Genomic DNA, 18,066 nt, shown 5'->3' with positions numbered 1-18,066 from the left:
AAGCCAGCCCCAATGAAATGTTGTAGCTTATAAGAGTTCTTGGTCATTGTCACTGCATTATTTCCGCAGTCCCCTTCATTCTCTTTTAAAAACTTCTTAAAGTCATTTTTATTTATGTTTATGTATGTATACGTGTGTACGCCATGTGCGTGCAAGCGCCTCTCAGGTAGTAAGAGGCCCTGGGGTTCTTGGAACTGGAGTTACAGGCAGTTCTGAGTGCTGGGAACAGAATCCAGCCTCTCTGAAGGAGCAATACCCTCTTAACCACTGAGCTATCCCTCCACGGAGCTATCCCTCCACTGAGCTATCCCTCCAGACTTCTTTTTACATTCTTGATTCTGATCAGGGCGTAATGATGGGACAAGTCATGTATCTTCTCCATGATCAGTCTCCTCATCTATAAAATGGGAGCAATGATGGGGCTGGAGAGATGGCTCAGCGGTTAAGAGCACTGTCTGTTCTTCCGAAGGTCCTGAGTTCAAATCCCAGCAACCACATGGTGGTTCACAACCATCCGTAATGAGATCTGATGCCCTCTTTTGGGGTGTTCTGAAGTGTACTTATATATAATGAATAAATAAATCTTTTTAAAAATGGGTAATGATGGCAGTGTATCATGAGGGTGTCTTGAGGATTAAACTAACTCAATACATGCTAAGTGTTTAGAACTTTATCACAATGTGAGCACTTACAACTGTTATGGACCTGTCTATCCAAGAGGTGGTCTCCACACTTTATCCGCACAACTATGCTTCTATCGTCCCATGGAGGACTAATGCTGGCAGAATAAAAAGCATCTGTAATTCTTCATTTCACTTAGGAATGGCTGACATGCAGAGCCCAGCCCTGGCCTTTGGATCATAAAGAATTGCTTCAGCTTTTGCCTGTCACAGATACGAGGCTCATGGGCCAGAGGCTGTGATCTGATGAAGAAAGGGAGACTTGGATGCGGCTCTAAAGCTATTTAAGGGTGACCCAGGTTCCTCACCTGCAATAAAAGGATGGTATTTTGATGTACTAGTAATAGTTGCGATCAGATATTACCCTGATTGAATTATTTGGTGAGGATTAAACAAGACAAGATGTTCCCGTGGTCTGTAAATTATATATTATAGACACGTAGTCTATAAATGATAGGTTTCTTTTCATAGAGGGAACGGTCTCCCACATTCAGCGGCTTCTCTAAGGAGTTCCCTGTTGAAGAATAGGGAAAAGCAGGGACTTAACGCCAAAGTAGGGGACAGTTAACAAACGGCTTGGTAACAAGGGTACAGGGCCCCAATAGCCTGAAAGTGCAACACCCAGGGGCTTGAAGTTTATGACCACCCTCTTGCCTGACTCCGGCCAATGCGGTCAATCATCCCACATGTGGGTGGTCTGTTATGATTTCTCCCACTTCTGACAGTAATCGAACCTGAATCCATCCCTTTTTCTCAAAAGAGAGCAATCTTGAGAGCGAGGCTTGCACCCTGCTACCCAGCCAGAGCTTCCACTAAACCAGATCTGCTCATCCGCAGGTGGCAATAGTTTAACACCACCCAGCAGTTGTCTAGCACTGTAGAAGGCATTATTCATCATTATTCATGTAACTGGCAGAAGCGATGCAGTGACTGTCCCAGGGACTCTATATTTTAGCGTCCACTTGGTCTTTGGAGCAGCAGGTTAGTAACAAATTTCTCAGTTTCTTACTCAGGCCTGCTGAACGATTCTTTTTTTTTTTTTTTTTTTGTCGGAGGACTTTACTCCACTAGCGGAATCCGCAGGCCGCAGCTGCACCCTCCCTTTAAGGGACTCGGGAAGTTCCGCCTGCTACGGAAGCCGACGCGGTCCTCCGGCGGAGTCCAAGTACGGACCTGCTCGTTCTTCCTGCTCGCCTACCCCGACCCAGGTAACGCTAAGGTGAGGGCTTGGCGACGGGGCTGAGGTGGGAATGCTTGTCCTGGAAACATTCTGTGCAGAGAGCCCTCCGTGGACGTGGGGTGGCAGTAGCACCCGCCTTCGGAGTCGAGCCCAGTTGCCGAGCTGCCGACAATCACTTGCTCTCCAGCCTGGCCAGTTTCGCTGTTTATGTGCGCACGCACGCTCCTTCCACGGATATGGGGGGCATAGGACAACTGGCATCCTGGTGGGCATGGCGTCCTGGTGGGCGTGTCTGCTGCGGACCCCTTGTGAGCGTTTTGGGATTTTTTTTTTCCTTTAATTTTTGATGTTTTTGCAACAGGGTCTCACTATTTATCTCTGGCTGTCCTGAAACGCACTCGGTAGACCAGTCTGACCTCAAACCTATAGAAATCCTCCTGCCTCTACCTCCGAAGTGCTGGGATTAAAGGCGTGCACCGCTCGCCGTGTCAGGACTTTTGAAATTCCTTCCAGAATTGAAGGTGAGAGAATTCAGTCATAGGATGAAGCCAACGTTATTTTCGCAAAATATGGACTCTACTAGAACCCATCCCTTCCTTCGGGAGTGAATATGAGCCCTCAATATGTCAATGTGAGCTTGTGATTATGAAGTGTAACGATTCAGAAAAAAACGTAAAGAAATAAGTGGTAGAAATAAGCTCCTGTCAGGCCATATCCTGTCAGGATATAAAGCTAAAGCTTTATCCCTCGGAGGCAGAGGCAGAGGCAGGCTGATCTGTGAATTGGAGGCCAGGTCTCCATAGTGAGATCCTGTCTCAGAGAGAAGGAAAGAAAAAAGAAATGAGTATCATTAGGTTGAAGAGCTGCTCAGTAGGCAAGGCAGAGTAGACAGTTCAGTGCCTGGAACCTAAAGGTGGAAGGAGAAAACTCAGTCCACAAGGTTGTCCTTCGACCTCCACACTGGCACCATAGCATGGGTGCCCAGACACATCAGACAGACAAACAGACAGACAGACACACAAGCACCCTTACCCACTGAGCCATCTGGCTGGCCCTGAATCTTTGCTTAGTATTAGATAGTGTAGGCTGTGAGCACAATCAACACTTTTCCGAGTTAACTGATACAGTTTCATAATTTTTAGTGTTGAGAAGGCTGCACTGATGAATAACGTTAGTGTGTTTAGGATCACTTTAGGAATTATTGGAACTCCCGTACTAATCACAAGCCATAATTTATTATTACTGTTGTTGTTGATATTGTATTAGGAAACTCAAGTTTGGAACTCAAGTAGCAATTTTAAAAATAAAACATTGTAATACATTACAGCTTAGAGATACTCTAATTGGGTTCATACTGAAGAATGTTAGCAGAAAAATATTAATAGGTTTTTTTGTTTTTTGTTTTTCGAGGCAGGGTTTCTCTGTGTAGCCCTGGCTGTCCTGGAACTCACTCTGTAGACCAGGCTGACCTCGAACTCAGAAATCCGCCTGCCTCTGCCTCCCAAGTGCTGGGATTAAAGGCGTGTGCCACCATGCCCAGCTGTATTAAGAGTTTTAAGAACAGAAGACTGGGAACCATAAAAAGTTGCAGTTGATATTCTGCCGGGGCCTTGAATTATCAAAACATGTGTGAGCTGTACTTGGCACTCATTGCCGTTTGAGACGGTGAGAACCTTGGAGATTCTGGTTTGACCAAAACTAAGTAGAGAAATACGTACATTAGTGTTACAGAAGTTATGTGTGTAAAATCCTTACTTGTGGTTCTTTACACACAGGCTGTGAAGCTAATGGTATGTATGTGTGTAGGTACATAGTAATATGTGTGCCCCAGTTTGCTTTCTATCGCTGCGAGAACTACCATAGCAAAAAAGCAGACCACTTGGAGAGGAAAGGGTTGATTGGGCTAGCTGGTCCATATCATAGTTCATCACTGAGAGAAGTCAGGGCAGGAACCTGGAGGCAGAAACCAAAGCAAGACCACAGAGGAACACTGCTCACTGGCTGGCTCCCCGTGGCCTCTCAGGAAGGGTAGTGCCCACAGGGGGTTGGATCTCCTACTACATCAGTCATTACTCAGGAGAACGCTCCACAGACTTGCCAGGTGACTCTAGCTTGTGTGAGGTTGACAAAGCACCAACCAGGATAATGCACAAAGCCAGCGATGCCGTTCAGTTCAGTAGGATGACACATGGACACTGCAGGCTGGATTCATCGCAGTGACACGGCCACTGAGCTACTACTTCTTCCGGGCATCAATTCCTGTTTCTTTGTTTTCTTTACACATCAATTACAAAAATCACTTGAACAAAGCAAAGAATGGAAAGATGAGCTAACTAACGCCCGTGTTCAGATTCAGTAAATGTCGCCATAATCGCACTTTCTAACTCCCATTTTCCAGCCGAGCCATTTCAGAAGGACACGTGTCGTGATCCTAAATACGTCAGGGCTTGCCTCCCGAGAGAGTTTTATTCTCACACTGAGAAAGCTGTTGGTACCTTTTGCAAGTTCCCAATACCTAATCTGCGTTCCTGTTTCCCAGTGTATCTCTCGGAGGATTTTTCTCAAACATTACATTTTGTAATTTCCCTAGCTTTTTATTCAAAGCCAGCCCATCTTCCCTTTTCATCCTCACCAAGCTAGTGTGTTGTCTCAGAGTCTGGGTTTGTGAGATCTCCTTCCCTGTGGCATCCTCCAGGTCATTGCTCTCTGGGCCCAGCCTTACTCTGGAAGCTGGGTGGAGAAGCGAGCCACTTTGGATCACTTCAGGGCGAGGCTGTGTTGTGGAAAGCTCTGAGTATTTGCAGCAGCTTCGAATCAGGAGGCATGCCTGGGGGGTGTCATGCTTTTCCTTTGGTGGCGGTGCCACCCTGACCGTTGGCCATGACGGTGACAGCCAGCGTCCTCCTCAGCAAAGCGTTCATACGTATTTAACCTGGGCGCAGTGTGTGGTTGACCCTGTGGCATCAGCCTTGTACCTGAAGGTGATTGACTCTTGACTAAATGAGCCGTTTTCCTTGGTTCCAAAATGGTGGTGGTGGTTATTGCTGTTTATTATTATCATAATCATCATGGAGATGCTAGGAAGGAGAGCTCTTCCTCATCAACAGAGATGGGCACAGTTTTCCCTTAAAAGACAGAGTAAACGCTCAGCTCTTTCTGTTTACCAATTTGCCAGTTTTCCATGGAGCCGGGGTGTGACGGTGACACACAGTGGCAGTTATCATCTTAATAGATGCTTGCATATTCGGCGTGTGGAAGGGAATTGCAGCCATTTTCCTGAATGTTTAAATAATACAACTGGCTGGACTAAGCCCCTTCATGCTGCCAAACTGTAAATGAAGTATCACCACCAAGCAAAACTAAATACTCTCGGGGAGACCTGGAGACCAGGTATCTGATAGAGGAGGCACTGTCAGTCAGGGCTGGCCCAGAATCATGAGACAGAAGACTGGGCACCATGGTGGTTGCTGGTGGCTTGCTGTCCACTTTGGACCTGGCTGTGACTAGAAGATGAAACCAGTTCTCAACACATGCTGTTTGTCCCACTCTCTTCTACAGAAAGATTTTCCAAGATTGTTGCTCTGAGGATTAAACCAAGGGCCTTGTACATTAGGCAGATTCTCTACCACTGACCCAAATCCTGAGGCCCCAAATAAGGAATTCTGAATAGTAAATAATAATTATGAATTTGTGGGGTTTTTTTCATCTGAGATAGGCCTCACTCTGTAGACCAGGCTGGCCTGGAACTCACAGAGTTCCCTCCACACCCCTGCCTTTTCAGAGTGCTGGGATTAAAGGTGTGGACAAGAAGCACAGGGAGAAATGTTTTGTTGTGGTAAGGAAGCATTTTGTTAAAAGTCCAAGTATCACTCAGTTGTTTTATTTCTTATATTTTACACGTGCTTACCCCATGCGTGTATATCTGTGCACCACATGTGTGTAGTCCCCTCAGAGGCTAGGAGAGCATGTCAGATCCCGCGGAACTATGTGGACACCATGTGGGTGCTGGGAATCTAATCCTTTGGAAGAGCAGAGGACTCTTAACCTCTGGGCCATCTCTGCAGCCCCTGAAATGGCATTTCTACTGCATCCTCACAAACAAACCCCCAGATGAACTTAGCTTTTGGAGCTGGCACTATAGGATCTAGGAGAAAATAGATGTCATGAATGTGGAAGAAAAAGAGATTGAAGTAGCCACACCAGCCAACTGCTCAGTCTGATCTCCAGCTGCCAGGGACGGTGCCAGCCAAGGATCCATGTCTCTGTGTCACCTTCCTGCATGTGGATCTGGTGGCCTGTGTGCTGTAAGGCTCCTCAGACTCACCTGTGGCACACTCAGCTGCATCCCAGCAGACCATCGGCATCATCGATTGCATTGTAATAAACCTTCTCCATTACTTTGTCAGGATGGCTGTTCTTCTGATGAGGTTGATGCTACAAACTACAAAGCTTGACCATAACTTAATTGGAAGATGTTTGCAAAGACACGCTGTGAAGCCAGACCCAACACCGCTGTCCCTGTGTGCATCCATCCCAAAGCTGCTGTACCTGACTTCTGCAAAAGGTTTTAGTACTGCTGGAGACCAGCAGGGTGAGAGGAAACAGAAAAGAAGGGATGCTTTCTCTAACACCGGCCGGAAGATTAGTGAGCGAATTATCCGCGTCCTGGATGAGAAGGGCATGGACCTGGGGATGATGCATCGAGCAGATGTGATCAGACTCATGGACAAGCAGGACCTGAGGCTGGTGCAGAGGAACACCAGCTCAGAGCCACCAGAGTACCAGCTTATGACCGGAGCGCAGATCCACCAGGAGCGGCTAAAGCTCCGGGAACAGGAAAAGGCCAAACCCAAAACTGGTAGGTGCTCTGGTGTGTTTGCGACTTGATCTCAGCCTGTGGGTTGTGAACCCTCTGAGGGACGGATGGTCCTTTCACAGGATAGTGTGACAGATAGTTACAGTAATGATTCATAACAGTAGCAGAATTACAGTTACAAGGTAGCGACAAAATAATTGGGGGGGGGGGGCACCACCACATGAGGACCTGTGTTAAAAGGGTCGCAGTGTTAGGAAGGGTGAGAGCCATTGCTTCTGCATGACCCATGGGGCAGTGGAGAGATGTCCACCAGATCTAACCCCCCATCCTGTTGCTCTGCTTTTTAAGCATCTTGTAAATCACAGAGCACCTCTTGCCTCTGTACATGGCCAGTCACCTTCCCAGGCAGGCACGTGTCACGGAAGCCACTCAGAGGCCAAGAACTGGGTACTAAGATGGGTTGGCTTTTGGTGGCTCCCAGTTGTGGAAGGCCTTCACGGTGTGATCAGGGTCAGGGCTAGCCTCACGGTACGAGGCCGTGTGCTGTGAGGAAAGAGAACGTTTTATAACACCACAGGAATGCTGACCACAAAACAGGCTTTCAAAGGAAACTAACCAGGGATAAGGATGTCAAACCATGGCACAGCCAGAAAACGTTGAGCAGACTGGAGAACCTGGAGACCCTGAAAGGCTAATGTCTGGGAGCTTTTACTTCATTCTGATGGAGACCCAGGGCCAGCTAAAGCAAGGGGTTGCTAAGAACATTTTCACCCTAAAGGCCTATAAGAAAAGGTAGTTAACAGCCGGGCGTGGTGGTGCACGCCTTTAATCCCAGCACTTGGGAGGCAGAGGCAGGTAGATTTCTGAGTTCGAGGCCAGCCTGGTCTACAAAGTGAGTTCCTGGACAGCCGGGGCTATACAGAGAAACCCTGTCTCGAAAAAACAAAAACAAAAAAGAAAAGAAAAGGTAGTTAACAGCAATAGCACCCAAAATCAGTTAGCCAGCTGCCATTCAGAGGTAAAGTCTGAACATTACGAACCCCGTTCCCAGATGTTCCTGTGTGCGCTCATGGACTTCAGCCCATGTTAAGGTGACAGATGGTCAGAAACGGTATGCAGATTGCTTTTTTTTTTTTTTAAGCACATTGTTTTCTTGATCTACCCATGTTTATAGGATAGCTATGGGTAAATTATTATAATTATCATGATAACTAATACGAGTAGATCTGATCTGTTAATCTATGTCCATGGCATGGGCCTCTTCCCAATTGTTCATTATTTATGAACAACTCTGGGTTCTATGAACCTAAACGGACCAGGCTGCCAGCCGCAGCATCAGGTGAGTCTTCCTGTGTTCTCAGTACTGTCACACTGTCAACAGTGACAGTGAGGAGTCCCTGGTCGTTTTAATGTCACCGTTCTCCAGTCTGGGGCACTTCTGTGAGTTGCCTACTTGTGCCCCATTGTTTCAGATTTATAGCTCTGTCTATTTTTTTTTCTTTTTTGGTTTTTTGAGACAGGGTTTCTCTGTATAGCCCTGGCTGTCCTGGAGCTCACTTTGTAGACCAGGCTGGCCTAGAACTCAGAAATTCACCTGCCTCTGCCTCCCGAGTGCTGGGATTAAAGGCATGTGCCACCACACCCAGCTATTATAGCTCTGTCTAACACAGGGTCTGGAGGATGGTTATGGGTCACAGTGCCTGTGCACAAGTGTGAGTTTGAAGCCCCAGAACCAAGGAAGAGCCAGGCTCAGCAGCCAGTGTGGGTGCTGCAAGCCTGGTCCTTTGGGGAGCTATGGGGTGTGGGGGTTGAAGGTGAGAGCCAATACTCAGGGTTGTCCTGACTCCACCCCTACCCAAGCCTGCACTCACAAGCACACCCACAACCTTAAGAAGTCTTAAATATTATTTAGCAAGTTAAAACGAGCCTTTATGCCTATCTCCCCAATTTAAAAAGAAAACAGCGGACGGTCAGCTCCTGGGGGTGAAAGTGAGAGTAGGGCTGCAGTGGCCTCTCTGGCTTCAGATCTGTGGGCGGGAAGCTGAGGTTTCAAAGGAGAGTAGGAAACAGACCGACGAGCACTCAACTTCATTGTCCCCAACCAGGACCAACTGTGACCAAAGAGCTCGTTTTCTCTTCAAATATTGGACAGCACGATTTAGACACCAAGAGTAAACAGATCCAGCAGTGGATAGAGAAGAAATACCACGTTCAGGTCACGATAAAGAAGAGGAAAGATGCAGAACAGTCAGAGGAGGAAACGGTGAGTGAGAGCACCCGCGGGGCCGCCAACTCGCTGACACAAAAAGAAAACTGCAGAGAAACTGGAAAGTCTACCACGCACACCGCCTTGGCTTCCTAGTGTCAAACTGGGTCTAGTAGGTTTTTCATTAGATTCTCCACACGCGAACTGTTCTGGGGCTAGAGATTGCTCAGTGGTTAGAGCACTGACCACTCTTCAAAAGGACCCAGGTTCAGGTCCCAGCACGCACACGGCAGCTCACAACTGTCTATAACTCCAGTATCAGGGGAGGGAATCTGACATCTTCTAGACCCTGCGGGCACTGCGCATGAGGTGCACATACAGAAGCAGAGGCAGAACACCCACACACATTTCCTTTAAAAACGCGATAGAAAAGCTGTACGTTATTCTAAGACCTGCCGGGTGGCTAGCAGTTAAAACAGCGACGGTAGATAGTCCACAGGGCTCCCTTGCATACACCTGCAGAGCCTTCCTAGTTAGAAGCCCTGGAGTCTGCATGCCGCTGGTGGTTAGACCTAGCTCACTCATCACCACCAAAGGCAGCACTGGTCCAGTGGGTTCCAACCTCAGCTGTTTGCATCACATACTTGCAGGGCACAGCTCAACCGGTCCAGGCTTTTGGGAGTCCAGGTGGGATCTGCCTCCCTCCCTCCCTTCAGAACAAGAAAGGCACTTTGTCAAGACCCAGTGTTTGATTCCGGGGATGCTTGGGTGTGTAGACCCTCAGTGCTGTGACAGAGTGGAGACCAAGTGTTAGGTGAGCATGGAGTTCCCGTGTCGATGTCAGTCACACGGGAAGATGCAGGACCAGCCCAGCCTGTCACAGCAGCTCAGAGAGTCCTGTCGTGGGCATGCTCAGATGTCACCACAGCATTAGACCCTGGTTCACATTAATCGTGCACTGTTGTCCTTTGTAGGAGGAGATATTTAATCAGATTCTCCAGACCATGCCCGGCATAGCAACCTTCTCAAGCAGACCAAAAGCCATTAGAGGAGGGACTGCTTCCATGTGTGTTTTTCGTCATTTGAGCAAGAAAGAAGAAAAGGCATACAGAGAATCCCAAGAGAGCCAGAGAAGAGACTCTTTGAGCAAAGACGACGACGGAAACAGCAAAGAGTCGGATGTTGTGTGTCAGTGATTTTAATAGGAAAAGTGCAGGCCAGGAGCCTCTGCTGGCCGCCCTGAAGTCTTCCCGCCTAGCAGACAATGAGTAAGGCGGCTGGCGGGGGTAGCTGGGCCTCTGGGCTGCTGCTGGACTCTGCACTGGCGTTAGGCAATGAGTAGTCGGGCTCTTGTTTCCTCTTAGGAGGGAAGTACCCACTGAGGCGAGAGGCCAAGCTGCGTCTCTCCCGAGGGGCTCTTACCTACGGGAGTGAGGAAGACAGACAACTGAGTTGCCCATTACACAACGGGGATCCACTCCAACAGATGAGCCCCTGATGGGAGTCACACCCTCGACAGGCACAGACACACAGGATGGGGTATGTGGATGGACAGACGCCAAGCAGGCCTTACAGCCGAGTGCTGGCCCCAGCAGCTGCCACTTACTTTGAGCTTCATCCTCTTCTTGTCGGGATCATGCACGACACTGTGCCTCATGAGACTCTGCTGCAGTGCAAGGAAAAGAAGGATGCTTGACCTGGGCCTGCAGAGGTGGCTCAGTGCTTACAGCATTCGCTGCTCGAGGAGGACACGGGTTTGGTTCCCAGCACCCGTACTCCAGTTCCAGTAAAAACTCTTGGTGTCTGCTAACCTTAAAATGCAGTGGTCCAGTGTGCAATAATAAACTACCAGCTGCCTTTCTGTTGTGTAGTGAATCTGACCTTCACCTGACTCCCTAACCAGAGCCAACTCTTTAGCAGAGCGAGCGACTGTCAGCCTGCTGGCATGTATGGGATTTACTTCTTCCTGATCCAGGGTAACTGAATCTACCTCAGCTACGTCCCTAAGTGCCAGGGGGAAATCTGACCTCTGCCCTGCTGGCTATGACGACAGTGGTGACCACGGGACCTTTCTGTGGGCTGGGCTGGGTTATGTTCAGTGACTTTGTAATCCACAGTAAGAGCTCTTTAGACACCAGCTAGGCTTAGGCAAACTGTTCAGTTCCCTACTAGGAACCATGCTCCCACCCGATCCATGAATCATGCCAAGATTCCAGAGCCTAGAGGCTGTGCATTTGTGCTACCCACCTCCTCTCCCAGACCCTAGGCGATGGTCAGAAGCTCCTAATCACCTCAGAACGTCCCCTAAGTAGGAATACAGGCCCCGGGCTCTCCCACTCAGCATGGCTAGAATCCCCCAGGAGTGGTTCTCAGCCTGCTACTCATGACTCCTCTGGGGTCATATACCAGATAGCCTGAATATCATTATTTACAATCCATGCCGGTAGCAAAATTATAGTTATGAAGTAGCAACTAAATAATATTATGGTTGGGGGTCCCCACAACATGAGGAACTGTTATTGGGTCCCAGTATTATGAGAACCACTGTTCTAGAATGCCTAAATAGGCCTGTTTAGCCTCCCAACCCCAGGGCTCCTGCATTTCCAAGAAGTTCTCCACCCTCACTGAGAACTGGTCTTGTCAACCTGGAAGATCTGCAAGCTGGACATGAACACACCAGCCTGGAGCGGGAGACACTCACTTTCATTGCAAATGTCTTGCCACAGCCAGCATGCTCACACACAAATGGGCGCTTTTCCTCGTGGAAGGAGAGAATGTGGCTCTGCAGGTTGAACACGGTTGTGTAGGTTCTTCCACAGCCTTGCCGCGGACAGCGGTACACATCCCTTTCCGGGGCGTGAGTCTTCATGTGCTGCTTAAGGTAATCTCTGCGCTTGAACGTCCTCTGACATACAGTGCAGGTTATGTCCTCTGGGAGGAGAGACACACACGTGTAAACCAGCATCACATGAGTAACCCGTCTGGTCCTATGACTACACACAATCTGGGGACTTCACATGGGAAATGTCAGCTTGTCTCACTGCTATGCTGGTTTCAAATCCCTCAAGTTCACTCATGGCTCCCAACATCCTGAGTCCTCACCAGTCAAGGAGCAGGCGTCCTCGGTGTGATAACTGAGCATGAGGAAGTATGCCCTCATAGCATCTACCTTTACCCTCTGACACAGCAGCATCTCCTAAGTCCTGCAGGGCCTCACGAACACCCGGGCACAGCCACACCAGCTCTGAGGCCTGCAGGGCTCCCTCGCCTGTCACAGCCCAGGAAGCCAGCACTACCCTGAGCTCGAAGCAGAGCCCCCTTCCTTTACAGTGCAGGTGAGCATCTCACTCTCTCAGAGCACACCATGTGCTCCGCGGGGTTCAGAGCACACCATGGGGTTCAGAGCACACCATGCGCTCCCCAGAGCTCAGAGCACACCATGCGCTCCCCAGAGCTCAGAGCACACCTGGCTCTCCCCAGGGCCAATGCGCTTCCACAGCTCCTGCCTACCTTACCTTTATGGGCTTCTCTCATGTGTTTCAGAAGCTCTGTCCACGTTTTTCCCATAAAAGAACATCCCTTTTGACACAGGTAGCCTGTTCAAAACAAAAACAAAACAAGTTATCCACTGCCTGTTGAATGCCCAGGGCAATCCCTGATGACAGCCAAGAAAGCCTGTGCGCTCCCCTCTCTGAAGTGTGCCGCTCTGCGGGGTGCAATGCAGCGGGCTCCAGTGACCCCTGCTCTGAAAGCTCCCATCATCCAGACTTTTGCACACTTGAGTGACACACAACCAAGTGCGCAGGAACAGTATAGCACCAGTGGACGTGGCAAAGAGGAGAGGATAGCAGCAGAACACAGCACAGTGTCTCTCGGGATAAGAGGCCAACACTCAAATAATACAACAGGCACTTGCTTGTCACACAGCTTTGTCTACTCAGCGTGACCACAGAACAGACCCAGCCCACCCTGCCGGTGGCATGCTCCTTGCGGCCAGCACAGTCCCCATCTACGTACCCTCGTGAACTTTCCCATGCCGTTTCAGCCTGCTGGGCGAGGCAAAGTGCTTCCCACATCCCTCGTGGGTACACCTGGGACAATAGCAGGCGAAGCATCAGCCAGGCCCTTTCCATGGACAAATCTGAGATTCCCTCTTCCCCCACACCAAAGCCCATGTCTTCCCACACCAAACCTGTCATCCAAAACAAAGATTAAGTACAGTCCCAAATACGAACACAAGTGACTTGGCCAGCTTTGGAGCAAAACAAGCCATTCTGAGAAAAAGTCACATCTTTTGTTTGTGTTATCAAACTAAAAGTTCTCTGAATTCTGGAAATGTCTTGTGGCTACAGAAGCGACATCAAGAGGCTGTCTGACTCGGTTTGCACTTGACCAGACATAGAGCTGTTGTCTGGGGTCTGCCCAATATGCTGCATACGGTCAGACGAGAACACAGCACAGAGGCTGGGGACCAGCACCAGAAACACACAAGAATGTACAGCAGTCGGTGCAGAGCTCCAGACACTGGCAGCACAGACAGGCCACAGGGCTGCTGGTAAGACCTCAGTCACTGCAGCTGTATCAGCGCAAAGGGCAGCCTATGGGAGCCAGGGGCAAGGCCCCATCAGCCAGACTGTGCAGGGAGACACTGCCCCAGGAGGGAGGCAGGCAGGTTCCCTGGCACCCCTGCCCACCTCTTCTTTGTCCCTCTTGAGTACTCAGGAATCCCTCAAAACAAGCAGGGCCTCATTACTCCTGTTCTATAGTAAGAAAAAAAAAGCCCTCATGACACAGAGCCTTCCTCGGGATCCTGATCTTAGCGTTCCACTCTGAATCCCAGAGCGCTGGCAAAGCACCAACCTAAAGAGCGGCTCGCTGGTGTGCTGGCACTGATGGGCTCTCAGCTGCTGGTGCTTCTTAAAGGCCTTCTTGCAACCTTCAAAACTGCACTGTTAAAAAAAAATAAATAAATGCACGGTTTAGTACAGGCAGGGGATCATCAGTTGCTGAAGTTCTTTAAAAGGCAGGAGAGATTGCTCAGTGGTTAGGGACACTTGCTTCTCTTGTCCCAGGTTGGGACTGCAGCACCCACGTGGTGGCTCACAACCATCTCTGACTCCAGTTCCACAGGACCTCACACCCTCTTCTGACCTCCACAGGCACCGAGCACACATATGGTATATAGATACATATGCAGGCAAAACGCTTGCACATAAAACGTAAAACCTTTTTTAACTAAACAGTAAAGTCTCTCTGGATCTGAGTGTCTCGGGGAATATAAACTTTCACCCACTTGGTCTCCATGAAAATCCTTCATCTTAAGAAGCATAAAGAACAGCGACATTCAGAAAAGCAAAAGCGCCTGTGCCGGGTCGGTCACCAACCAGTCACGTGAATGCGCCCTAAGTCAGTTTGCAAAATGACAACCTGAAAAATGGGGATAGCCCATGCTGGGCTTTACATATCCATCGAGAGAAAATCCGGTTCACAAAAACTCAACTTTGGTAGCAAATGTAAAAACAGAAGGTTGAAACACCTAAAGCCATACTCACCACATACTGTTTTTGTGGATTTCCATGTTTGCGTTCAATGTGTTTCTTCAAGTTTGATTTTGTGTTGAATTTCTGATTACAGCCATCATCTGCACAACTACAAGAGATTAGAGATTGTATGAACCAAAACATAACACCACGGCGGGAGACACTTTAGGGGGCTGGAGAGATGGCTCAATGGTTAACAGCACTGGCTGCTCCTGGAAAGGACCCAGGCTAAGTTCCTGGCACCTTCATGGTGCCCTGTCGCCATCTTTAACTCTAGTTCCAGGGAATCAGATGCCCTCTTCTGGTCTCCACAAGTACCAAGCATACAGGGGAAGATAAAAAAGAAAGCAGCAGAGGCCATTCCATGACACAGTAAAGGGACACGGACTTTATATCATCTGAGCACAAAACCACCACTGTCATAAAGTCACGTGCTTGCGTGTGACAGGAAAGAAAGCCAGTGTGAGCCACAGACGACACTTCTGAGGGTCAGACTCAGGTTGTCAAGCGTGGTGGCAAGCACTTTACCCGCTAAGCCATTTCCCCAGCCAGCCATTCTTCATCCTGGCCAGCCCCCTACTCACACAAACGGCTTTTCCCCAGTGTGAATCAGGACATGCCGGCTCAGATGGTAGTCTCTGATGAAGGCCTTGCCACAGCCCTCATAGTTGCAAACAAATGGCCTCTAGCAGAAAGGAAGGGGGGAGAAAAGAAAGTTTTTACATTAAAAAAAAAATGATTTCTATTGGGGGAGGGAGGCATGTTTACACCACGGCATACACATGGAGGTCAGAGGACATCTTCCCAGAGTGACTTCTTTCCTTCTACCCTGTAAGGTCCCCAGGTCGGGCTGCAAGTACCCCTCTCACTGAGCCATCTCCTCAGCTCTGTGCTGTTAAAAGTCTGACTTGTGGCAGGCAACACCTCAGATTTCCCTCCAGGGACATGTCCATTCAGAAAGGTGCCTGCCAAACACGGGCACGACTTAATTCTGTAGAACCAAGTTCCACATCAAAAACACCCCATCTTCCCACAAGTCACCGTGGCACACAGGCTATTGTTCTGTGGATGTCCAGCATCTGATAGGCAGGTTAGCCTGCTCCTATGGGGTGCAGGCTTCCCCAGCAAACCCCTTTTCAAGGTGGCTTTGAACCCAGATAGCCTGTCTGCCCAGATCTCTGCTACAGCGTCATTTTACAGCAAAGAGGCAGAGGAAAGAGCAGGTTGCGTCTCATCACAGGTGACCTGTGTCCATACTAAGAGATAGCAGGCACAGGGACAGTTAAATGTGTCACAACAGCTGAAAAAGCTCACAGGTGCAAAGGCAACCGAAGGAAACAGCTCCCAGCCCCAACCACAATCTCCAAGTGAGACCCTGGAGGTGGCGAAGGAGATGCTGTCATGAATCCACAGTAAAGCTATATCATATCCTAACATCCAGTTGGGTGTTTCCCAACTATGGAAATAATCTGAAATCCAGGAAGGTGGCATCAAGACTTCAATCACAGCCAGTGGACAGGAAGACACAAGTGAGCCGCACTGCTCAGCACAGCGTCAAAGAACCTTGTTCAGATCCAGTCCCAGAGCAGGACCGGTACTAATCAAATTATTGTCGAGTTTGGAACAATAAACACAACTTCAAAGCCATGTGTGGTGGTGCACACCTTTAATACTAGCACTCTGGAGGCAGCGGCAAGTGGATCTCTGAGTTCGAGGCCAGTCAGGTCTACAGAGTGAGTTCTAGGACAGCCAGGGTTACACAGAGAAACCCCGTCTTCTCAAAAAAAAAAAAAAAAAAAAAAAAAAAAAAAAAAAAACAATGATAATAATGATGATGGTGATGAACCACAACTTTTAAGTGTCCACTAGAAAGCAAGCTCTGCCTCTGATACAGGGACAAAGAAAGGCCAAAATGTGGGAACAGAATGGTCAAAGAGAAACTGGGATAAAGTCACAAAGGATGTTATGAGGGACAACAGTGGGTTGGTAAGTCTGTCAAGAGATAGACCAGGGTGCAACCAAATAGAGGAAACAGGGGAAAGGGCCAAGCAGGAAGGTTTTTCCTGACCACCCTTACCCACAGCCTTGGTACCCGACCAAAGCCCGACTGCAATTAAAAGGGTGCACACTTGTTGCTTGCAGGAAATCCTGACCTCCTAGAATTCGGTCTTTGCTGAGCGCCTGCCCTGCCCTGCCCTGCCCTGCCCCAGCCAAGGCCAGGACGCAGCCCCAGCGCCGGGCCCCGCCTTGCACACGGGCGGCCAGGTTACCTCCCCCGTGTGCTTGCATAGGTGCGCGTCTAGCTTCCAGGCTTTGTTGTAACTGGCGCTGCAGTCGGGAAAAGAGCAGATGAACCTGCTGGGCAGCGCGGGGCGCGGCGGCGCGGGGCCCTCACAGGCCCCGACGAACGCGTCCGCGATGGTCAGCGACGACACCGCTTCCGCGACTGACACCCGCGGCTCCAGGGCGACACGATCGGGCCCGGGCTGACGCGGGGCAGCCACGTGCGGTCCCCGGGAACGCGGGACGCAAGCCACCGGCGCCCGGAGACTTTGAACTTCCGGGAACGCGGCCCGCTAAGGCTCCAGGCCCCGCCCCTTAGCCCCACCACCACCACGCGCCACGACTGCGCATGCTCCGAGAGGCCGTGGAGCTCGCTTGCACATGCGCATCGAGGACTCTTGCACGGCGAGAGGCAGCCAGGCTCTGGGCTCTGGGTTCGCGGCTTAGGGAAACGGAAGCGCTGCTTAAACGTCCCAAATATCAACCTGACATGACTTAAGGTGGCCTGTTTTTCACATTCCAGTTTTGCCCTCTGCATCCTGCCACCAGCCTCAGGACATGGTGAATCCCAAGCTTGTCTGCTCCTTGGAGTCACGTGGAATTTTTTTCAAAATTCCAAAACCCAGAACTTAACCAGGGCCCGCTAAGCCTTAATTTCTTTTTTTTTCTTTTTTTTTCTTTTTTTTTCTTTTTTTTTTTGGTTTTTCGAGACAGGGTTTCTCTGTATAGCTCTGGCTGTCCTGGAACTCGCTTTGTAGACCAGGCTGGCCTCGAACTCAGAAATCTGCCTGCCTCTGCCTCCCCAGTGCTGGGATTAAAGGCGTGCGCCACCACGCCCCGCTTAAACCTTAATTTCTGACAGCAATTGTGCTGGTGTTTTGTCAACTTTCCTTTTGTATCACTGAGTCCTCTAGTGTTTGACGCTGTTTTCAGTTGTGGGATATCCTCTTTCCCCTATCTTGATTTAATCTCCGTAATGGCAGAGACTGGAAAATACCCTATTCGAATCCTCCCTGGCAAAGTGGAGCGCATCAATGAAGGGCTGAACCGATCTTTCTGCTAGTTGGATGACGACAACCATGGGAAATCTTAAAGCTTTTTTTTTTTTTAATGAATATCTTTACTGAAGAAGGTTAGAATGTACTTTATTCCGGTCAAACTAATCTACAAGAAAAAGGATTGAATGGAGGGCTACAGCGGTCTCAACACTGTTGACAGGTCTTTCTCTGTGCGGCGCTGTTGGGATCACATGCTCAGGGCCCCCTCTGCTCCTTGTAGTCATGCCCCATGCGCATGTGCGGATTGCTGGCCGGCTCTTCCTTCCTTCCAGTCCCTCTTCCCCTTTCTCACTCTCTTGTCTG

At 49.5% G+C, this 18,066-nt stretch overlaps 2 protein-coding genes across 4 annotated transcripts; one reads left to right on the top strand and one right to left on the bottom strand.

Moving 5' to 3' along the window:
• Positions 1-1,825: 1,825 nt before the first annotated feature.
• Mtif3 (mitochondrial translational initiation factor 3) lies at positions 1,826-10,743 on the top strand. Of its 3 annotated transcripts, XM_029477687.1 has the most exons (5): positions 1,826-1,899; positions 2,222-2,381; positions 6,267-6,718; positions 8,782-8,939; positions 9,857-10,743. In XM_029477687.1, the coding sequence occupies exons 3-5, from the start codon at positions 6,268-6,270 to the stop codon at positions 10,076-10,078; spliced, it is 831 nt and encodes a 276-aa protein (XP_029333547.1). In that variant the 5' UTR covers positions 1,826-1,899; positions 2,222-2,381; position 6,267; the 3' UTR covers positions 10,079-10,743. The 3 variants fall into 3 exon arrangements, with proteins under 3 accessions (XP_029333547.1, XP_021018991.1, XP_021018990.1); XM_021163332.2 differs by lacking the exon at positions 2,222-2,381 and having other exon boundaries at positions 1,826-1,888; XM_021163331.2 differs by lacking the exon at positions 2,222-2,381.
• Gtf3a (general transcription factor IIIA) lies at positions 10,065-17,243 on the bottom strand. The gene is made up of 10 exons (XM_029477819.1): positions 17,031-17,243; positions 16,693-16,998; positions 15,007-15,107; positions 14,435-14,531; positions 13,743-13,831; positions 12,900-12,973; positions 12,398-12,478; positions 11,584-11,813; positions 10,489-10,548; positions 10,065-10,304 (listed from the first exon to the last, which is right to left on the bottom strand). The coding sequence occupies exons 1-10, from the start codon at positions 17,241-17,243 to the stop codon at positions 10,137-10,139; spliced, it is 1,419 nt and encodes a 472-aa protein (XP_029333679.1). The 3' UTR covers positions 10,065-10,136.
• Positions 17,244-18,066: the final 823 nt, after the last annotated feature.

Source organism: Mus caroli, chromosome 5 (genome assembly GCF_900094665.2).
Source record: "Mus caroli chromosome 5, CAROLI_EIJ_v1.1, whole genome shotgun sequence".
Classification (NCBI taxonomy): Eukaryota; Metazoa; Chordata; class Mammalia; order Rodentia; family Muridae; genus Mus; species Mus caroli.
Note: the sequence above shows the minus strand (reverse complement) of the source record. Positions and strands in the feature narration are given on the sequence as shown.

Excerpts from the sequence above, each read along its gene's own strand:
- Gtf3a (XM_029477819.1), bottom strand. The coding sequence starts at position 17,243 with ATGCAGAGGGCAAAACTGGAATGTGAAAAACAGGCCACCTTAAGTCAT. Across the intron at positions 12,479-12,899 it reads GCATGGGAAAGTTCACGAGG|GCTACCTGTGTCAAAAGGGA; the intron begins GTACGTAGATGG and ends TGTTTTGAACAG. Across the intron at positions 11,814-12,397 it reads CATGAGAGAAGCCCATAAAG|AGGACATAACCTGCACTGTA; the intron begins GTAAGGTAGGCA and ends CTCTCCTCCCAG.
- Mtif3 (XM_021163332.2), top strand. The coding sequence starts at position 6,268 with ATGGCTGTTCTTCTGATGAGGTTGATGCTACAAACTACAAAGCTTGAC. Across the intron at positions 6,719-8,781 it reads AAAGGCCAAACCCAAAACTG|GACCAACTGTGACCAAAGAG; the intron begins GTAGGTGCTCTG and ends GTCCCCAACCAG. Across the intron at positions 8,940-9,856 it reads AACAGTCAGAGGAGGAAACG|GAGGAGATATTTAATCAGAT; the intron begins GTGAGTGAGAGC and ends TGTCCTTTGTAG.